Source organism: Myotis davidii, unplaced genomic scaffold (assembly GCF_000327345.1).
Source record: "Myotis davidii unplaced genomic scaffold, ASM32734v1 scaffold134, whole genome shotgun sequence".
In the NCBI taxonomy this organism is placed as follows: Eukaryota; Metazoa; Chordata; class Mammalia; order Chiroptera; family Vespertilionidae; genus Myotis; species Myotis davidii.
The window spans coordinates 1,608,556-1,617,104 of NW_006288853.1; the positions used below are offsets into that span (position 1 = coordinate 1,608,556).

Sequence of the window (8,549 nt, forward strand, 5' to 3'; positions counted from 1 at the left end):
TTTAAATAGCTCCCTCCCCCTGGAAAAGCAGCTTCTCCGACCATAAAGAATGTTTTTTTAGAATTCTTATTTAAGGCGACAGGAGAAGATTTGACTTTGGGTGGTGGGCACCTGGTGCAATATACAGATCTGTAACATAGAAACCCACACCTCAAGCCTATATGTTCATGTTCATCAATGTCACCCCAATCAAATTAATTAATAAATAGTTGAGAAATAAAGAAAAGCCAGAAAGCTTACTTACTTTGTGAGAAGCTGTCACTTGGGTTCAGTTTTCGGATAAAGGCGGTTTCGGAGAGGTTCATTTCCCTTGCAATTTTTTGATGCATGTCTTCATCCAATTTCTAAATTAGAAACAAAAGGTTATTGAGACTCTAGAGAAACACAAATCAGGCTTTCTGGGACAGCGACTGCCATTCGTTAATAACACAGTTTATTAATGTGTTAAAACTCACATGTTTAACAGGAAATAATTGCCAAGGAAGCCAGGCACTTTGATAAAAATTGGCACCGGGTTCCTTGGTGCTAGGTCCGGCTGAAACATTCAAATCAACCAACTCCACACCCCCAGATTAACTGAGAACCAAATCAGAATCTCCCCCCCTCGCTCTCCTATCTGCATGCAAATAGCAAATGGGCATTTCCCTTAAATATCACCCTCCCCCTGGAAAAGCAGCTTCTCCGACCATAAAGAATGTTTTTTTAGAATTCTTATTTAAGGCGACAGGAGAAGATTTGACTTTGGGTGGTGGGCACCTGGTGCAATATACAGATCTGTAACATAGAAACCCACACCTCAAGCCTATATGTTCATGTTCATCAATGTCACCCCAATCAAATTAATTAATAAATAGTTGAGAAATAAAGAAAAGCCAGAAAGCTTACTTACTTTGTGAGAAGCTGTCACTTGGGTTCAGTTTTCGGATAAAGGCGGTTTCGGAGAGGTTCATTTCCCTTGCAATTTTTTGATGCATGTCTTCATCCAATTTCTACGCCGGCAAGGCCTGGCTCAGATTTCTTACCTACAGCTTTCTCGGCTGGTCCCTGCTCTGTTTGACCTCACTCTTTCTTAACCCCTTCCCCAACAATTTTTTTGTTAAAAACGTTTCTTTTTCAGACTGATTTTTTTATTTTGGTTCTATATAGTATCTTTGATGCTGGTTATGAAAACAGTTTGTAATTATTTTTTCTTCCCATTTTTGTGGTTAAGAATAGTATTTCCTCAGAAAGTTTCTAGATGAAATTATTTAGAATGGTATGTATGTAGCTGGTTTTTGAAGGTAAAGTTTTAGACGAGTATACTCGTCGACGACTGAAAAAAGAACATTTTGTGAAAACGTGTATACACGTTTCTGCCGGGGAAGGGGTTAATGTGTTAAAACTCACATGCTTAACAGGAAATAATTGCTAAGGAAGCCAGGCACTTTGATAAAAATTGGCACCTTATGAAGACGGGCTGTAGGTGTGTGCGAAGCTGGAACAGACTCTGGAAAACCTACTGGCCTGGCCTTTCCTTTGTGAGATTATGACAGTCTATCTATCGGATAGCGTGTGCTCTCTTCTAACAACACTCTCCACAAACGGGGACTTCACAGTCTCCCTTTCTTGCTGGACAAAGATGTTTGGCACACACATTAGACAGGCGGGGCCCCTCTGCCCCTGTTTATGCACGGTTCACTCCCTCTCATGGGCCAGGCTTCAGGCCGAGGTCACTTCCTGCAGGATGCCTTCCAACTGCTCTGTCCAAAAGCACTGTCTCCTCCCAATGTTTTGCCACCTGAAACTCCCTCGTGTGTCCTTTACTGTCAGTCCCCCCACCTCTGACTCAGAGCTCTGAGAGGGCACAGACGGACGGGATAGTGTTAGTTTGCTTAGTCCTGGCTTAGAACAGTGCTTTGTATTCATCCCAGGATGGGAGGGGCTCAATAAACATTTGCTGGAAGGATAATTATATTATTCACTTAATCTTCATTTTTAAAACCCTCAATATAGATATCTTACCCACTTACGGATTAAGAAATTAAACACAGGGGTTGTATAATATCCTAAGATCATGATATGCCTAATAAATGGTAGAATGGTTAAGAATGTGGGCTTTGCAAATGGTAACAACCAGTGAATCTAGAGGAAAGGTATTATGTGATTGTTCATTGTACCATTCTTGAAACTTTTTTGTAGGTTTTTAATTTTTCAAAATAAAATGTTTAAAAAAATAGCCCTAGCCAGTTCGGCTCAGTGGATAGAGCATTGGCCTGTGGACTGAAGGGTCCTAGGTTCAATTCCGGTCAATGGCATATACCTCATTTGCAGACTCCTCCCCAGGTCAGGAGGCAACCAATTGATGTGTTTCTCTCACATCAATATTTCTCTCTTTCTTTTCCTCTCTCTTCCCCTCTCTCTAAAAAGCAATGGAAAAATATCACTGGGTGAAGATTAAAAGAATAAATAAAATAAAAAAATATATATAAATAATGTGGGCTTTGGAAACAGATAGAATTGGATTTATATCTGGATCAGCCCTCATAGCAGTGCAAAAGTGAGCAAGTCATTTGCTCTCATGGGGCCTCAGTTTTCTCACCTTTAAAATGGGAGTAATAGTACTTTAATGAAGACACATGCATACACATATGTATTTGCAAACACACACATTCCTCTTAAGAAAAAATGGGTCAGAAGTATGAGTTTTCCTTTTGAGAATAAAAATAAATTTTTAATCAACATAATGCTTACTAGCTATAGTTTGTATTCCAAAGACAAATGAATTTTTGCTTTGACCGAACCCAGAAATAAGAATTATTACTTTATACTAATAAGTTCATAAGTTCATAATTCATTTATCTGAGTTATGCAAGTTAAGCACACTTTTTTTTTAGTTGTTTCAAATTCTTTTGAAACACTTTCCACACACTTGTATAAGGCATAAAACAGTAGTTATTGTGAAAAATCAGACATGGTTTTTAAACTATCAGCTGATATAAAAATCCTAGCAAGAGGTTTACTTAAAGGAGCACTAATTCAAAAATCTATAGAAGCTCTGTAGTCCTACAGAAAGAAACAGGCAGAATTTGACTTAAGAAATTGATAACTGCCCTAGCTGGTTTGGCTCAGTGAATAGAGCATCGACCTGTGGACTAAAGACTCCCAGGTTCAATTCAGGTCAAGGGCACATGCCCAGGTTGCAGGCTCGATCCCCAGTGTGGGGTATGCAGGAGGCAGCCAATCAATGATTCTCTCTCATCATTGATGCTTCTACCTCTCTCTCTCCTCTCCCTTCCTCTCTGAAATCAATTTAAAAAAATTGATAACTTATTTTTTTAAAACCCAAACATAATAAATTGATTTTATTTTTACTTAACTTTTTCCCCCGAAAGATTAAATCCAGTAATGCATATAAAGTGCTCATCACAGTGCCCAACATGTAGTAAGTACTTGATAAATGTTAGCTTTTTACTTTGAGTGGCTCAAAGCCTGAGCTTTAACCTGCCACACTACACTGTCTCCCCATAACAAAGACACATTATCATTACCCTTTACCACATTGCAGACAGGAAAACCAGATCAAATGGACTCCTGCAACGTTTCTGAGGGACAGCAGCAATCAATTGCTGAGTATTGTGCTGGGATAGCAGCAGCAGCACCACTACGAGGGAAGGTGTTAGAAATGCTGTCTCAGACCCCCATCACAGGCCTTCTGAGTCAGACTCTCCATTTTAACCAGATCCCCAGATGATCTGTGTGCACATTAAAATTTACTACGAGGGAAGGTGTTAGAAATGCCGTCTCAGACCCCCATCACAGGCCTTCTGAGTCAGACTCTCCATTTTAACCAGATCCTCAGATGATCTGTGTGCACATTAAAATTTGAGAAGTCCTGGTGTATAAGATATGGCCCTGTGTTCTTTTTTTTCCAATAAGTTTTTATTGATTTCAGAGAGGAAGAGAGAGATAGAAACATCAATGATGAGAGAGAATCATTGATCCGCTGTCTCCTGCATGCCCACACTAGGGATCAAGCCCGCAACCTGGGCATGTGCCCTGACTGGAAATCCAACTGTGACCTCCTGGTTCATAGGTTGACGCTCAATACCATCTGATCCATACTTGCCGGGCTGGCCCTGTGTTCTTGTAGGGAGTCAAGGCAGATACAGAAAGCAACAGTGAGCAACACCAGAGAGTACATAGGTACTTGAGATACATAGAGTATGTACAGTGTGTCGTTGAGATACATAGATTTTGACAATAAACATGCTAGGCCTTTAAAGATGAGGCCTTGAAATGGACTCAGAAAAAGGGCACTGTTTGGTGAGTTGGGCAGGAAAATGTGGGCAAAGAGCTTTGTACTGGGGATGCTTCTTGGGCAAGTTACTTGATCTCACGTCTGTTCTCTTGTTAAATCTTGGACACGCCAGGATTCCGTGAGCTGGGGTGAAAGGAATTAGGATGTCACACCTGTACAGTCCCACCTGAGTGGAAGGAGCGGGGTGGTTGCTGGGGCATCCCAGCCAACAGGCAATACTGCTCTCCCTCTCGGAGCACACCCGCACCTTCCCTTCCCCCGCTTCTTCCCCCAAGCGCTTTACCTTTCCTTTCTCTCCCCTGAGCTCCACGGGCCCTTCTTTTGCTTCTGTCACTTTTCCCTGAGCCTATGCAGCGGAGCTGGCTAACTTCTACTAGCTCTCATTTTCTAAATAAGCTTTCTCTTATAATTTGGGGAGAAAAAAGAATTGAACTCAGGCACTTGCCGTGGCTTATGGAATGTTCTCTGCTGAAACTGGCTCACGTGCCTGTGCATACAACACCTGAGAGAAAGTGGGAGCCATTTAATTCCCTAGTGCAGAACCTGCAATCTCAGGGCTCAACAGCGAATGACAGGGTGACAAAGGAAAGCCGGTGCTGGTCTTCCTGTGGTGCCTGCCAGTCCTTCCTCTCTCTGATCTGGTCAGACTCTCCCTATCCTTATCCTTCCTTTCTTTATCTATTGCTTCCCTCGACAAGACCTTCTGAGAGCATTAAAGCATCCCACATTGTAGCCAAGCTCACCATCTTTTGGCAATAAATTTCCTTGCAAATGGGCTGTTTTGCACATCAGCTAGAACACAGGCTTAACTTAAACCTCTCTACCCTATGACACCAAATGCAATTTGAACTTCTGTAACTTTAAATGCAATTTTAATTTCTGTGCCAGGACACCTGTTATTTGCCTGAGGGACAGAAATAATGTAGAAAATTTGGTAATCGCAGCCCTCAATATGCACCATTTGCAGCTGAATTTCTACAGTGGCACCAAAGGTCAAGGTGATGGTGCATCCTGAGAAGGCTCATATTGGTTCAACTTTGAGAACTTTAGAAATAAGAGAAGGAGGCTGCACACTCATTTAAAACACTGAGTTTTTGTTCAAATAATTTTTCCATTTTACACTACAAGCTTATTTTCAAATGCAGCACATAATAATTACAAACCAACAACTTTTAATCCTCTTGCTTTAATATCCATTTCCCTTTGGTAATGTCACATGAGACAAATTTCCAACAGCAAAACCACAATGATTTTTTATTTTATTTATTTTTTGAGTTCCAGTGTACTGCATGGGACACTGAGGTTCCATCACCATTAGGCCCCCCCAAAAAAATTAATTATCAGAAAATGAGTAAAGTTTTAAAATATCCCCATCTTGTGGCAGTTCAGAAGTATGACAGCCTGCATATAACTTGCTCTCGGTCTTTGTCCCTCTGCTGCAGATGGATTCCAGCAAAGGAAGAACAGCTGGATGTAAAAAGTTCTAAATCACCCAGGAAGAAATGAGAGATTCCTTCTGAGGCACTGGGACTTCTTATTGTGAAATAACGGCCACACAATGCAGTGCTCAAGCTGTAGGCCATCTTAGTGGCTCTACGGATGCCTCGTCTCTCCAGCTCCAAATTGAGCCCAAAGTTCATTCTCACTTCCCATACCCCCTACCCTGCCCTACCAAGGAGAACGTAAGACCAATGACAGTTGGTTAACCAGAACTCTTCAGAGATTTTGCCATAATTTAATTGATTATCTTTTTACTTTCACTCAACAGATATTTATGTGGTGCCTCCCATGTGCTAGGCCGGGTGTGCTGTGACAAGTCAGAATGGATCTAAGATCGTATAGAAGGTGCAGGCTGATGAGGAAGACAGGTACGGAGTGAGTGACAAGAGTGATGGTAGTGAGCACAGTGGTTAAAAGCACAGGCCCCGCAGCCAGGCAGTCAGCCACCGAGGAGTGTGTGACCTCTGGCAAAGTACTTCCCCTTCCTCTGCCTCTGGGTCCGCATCTGTAAAATGGGGGTGATAATAGTAAGACCTACTCATAGAGTGGTTGTGAGGATGAAATGAGATAACATTATGAAAAGCAACTAGCACAATATTGGGCTGAATGTGTCTGAAGTCACTGTTCCCAAAGCTGAGGGTTATGTTCTGGAAGCCAGTGAGGATACGTGGGAAGCAGAAATTCTACATTAACTTCTCCTTTGCATTGCTCTCCCCTCGGTCACTGGACAAAGGAAAACCCTTCAGTGCCCTAGAAGAATCTTCCCTGCACTCCTCAATCTCTTTTCTGGGCATAAAAATAGATATGAGGTTGAAACTCCCTAGAAACCCCAGGAGCCTCTGACGGGTGTGGTCACACCCCGTGAGCTTCTCTCTAAGGAAGGGCACGGAGTTGGGAAACGGGCAGTGATAAGCCTCCTGACATGAGTTAAAGCCTGGGTTTGCTGTACACCTGTTTTTTTCCTTAAATGCATAACTCACTAAGCTGTAAAGGGGTTTTGGGTGTTCTCTAAATTTAATAAGGGAAACTGGAATGACAAATAGTTCAGGAACTAAAACTAAGCATTCCTCCTTAAAAGTGTGAAGCCAGCCCAGCGGGTGTGGCGCAGTGGTTGAGTGTTGACCCATGAACCAGTTCACAGTTCAATTCCTGGTCAGGACACATGCCCAGGTTTCGGACTCAATCCCCAGTGAGGGGCATGCAGGAGGCAGCTGATCGATGATTCTCTCTCATCACTGATGTTTCTATATCTCTCTCCCTTTCCCTTCCTCTCTGAAATCAATTTTAAACCAGGTGTTTTTTTTTTAAGTGTGAAACCCATCGTCCTTGCTGTCACTGGCAATGATTACTGGTGTTGAAAAGAATAATAACTAAACAACCAATAAATGCCAGCTGAATTGGAATAAATGTATATATTGGGCACGCAACAAAGGTTTTCTATGAATAACTTTTAACAGAAAAACTCTTATAAACTTCTTTTTAAAAAGGTAGCCTCAAAGCAATGGATCTCAACCTCAGGGCCATTTTTTTTTCTTTTTTATTTATTTTTATTTTTTTAGAGAAAGAGAGAAACATCGATCAGTCCCCTCCCAAATATGCTCTGACTGGGAATCAAATCTGAAACCTGGGCTTGTAGCCTGACCAGAAATCGAACCCACCACCTTTCGGTACACGGGAGGACACTCCAACCAACTGAACCACACCAGCCAGGGTTTTGGGGGCGGGGGGTTGTTTTTTTTTAAGAAAAGAATGGAGAGAAACAGAAGCAGGGAAAATCAGCTGGGGGCAATTTTTGATTGCCAAGACTGAGAGAAAAGGGGGGACTACTGTCATCTAGTGGGTAGAGGACAGGATATTAGTAAACATTTTACGATGTACATGACAGTCTCATACATCAGAAAACTACCCAGTCCAAAATGTCAGCGCTGCAGTTAAGAAACCTTGTGCTACACACACACACACACTATATATATATATATAGCTTTGTTAGAATATGAAGAAGAACAAATATGGGATACCTTACCCTGTTGATCTGTTACTTTCACTAACTATGAAGGCTGGTTTACAGGAAAATAAACAAAACATCACCCCTGAGCACTATCACAGTCCGCTGACCTATCCAGTAGTTGGTCATGACTTCTGTAGTTTTTACTCAGCTGTCACCATAATGTATCTATTTCATTTTTAAAATATTGTTTCGATACATTTTCCATGTGTCTATATGGTCTTTATTGCCAAACTGATTATCACACAGTTTTTTAAGATTTTAAATATTTCACTCAAATATGTTCCATTTATCCCTTAATTTGTTTTTTTCCCCCACCTAATGTACAGTGTTATAAGTTCCTCATGTGAGAACATTAAAAATGGACTTGTCCTTAAAGGAAAACAAAACAAAACTTTAGAAAATTATAAAAGCTCTTGGGACTCCATTTCCTTCCAGCAGTCTGTTAACAAGTATTCAGAAAGCAATTACCTGGTCTTTAGACTGTCCACCAGGTTTCTCTATGGTTAGTCTCATCTTGGTCAAATTTTAAATAATTTTAAACAAAACAAAAAAGTATATCTGCACTTAAAACCTGAAGTATGTCCCCCTCCATAAAATCCAACATTGTCCTCTGAGTTCCCTGTGCACCTGGCACCTTCTGGTCCCTTAGCCTCTGAATAACGAGGAGGCCTACATTAGACTTTGAGCACCCCAAGGGCAGACAAATTTACTAATCTTTGTCCCTCCCAGCCCTGGCACAGAGCC

At 41.4% G+C, this 8,549-nt stretch overlaps 1 protein-coding gene across 3 annotated transcripts in view; it reads right to left on the reverse strand.

Moving 5' to 3' along the window:
• The window catches only part of PBLD (phenazine biosynthesis-like protein domain containing), a 19,507-nt gene that overhangs the window by 8,202 nt on the left and 2,756 nt on the right, over positions 1–8,549 (reverse strand). For 2 of the 3 annotated variants that reach the window (XM_006760904.2, XM_015562122.1), the window contains exon 2: positions 890–989. In XM_006760904.2, coding sequence (XP_006760967.1) covers positions 890–989 — 100 coding nt within the window. Of the gene's footprint in view, positions 1–244; positions 374–889; positions 990–8,549 lie in introns of those variants that run through there. The other variant, XM_006760903.2, reaches the window with a different exon arrangement.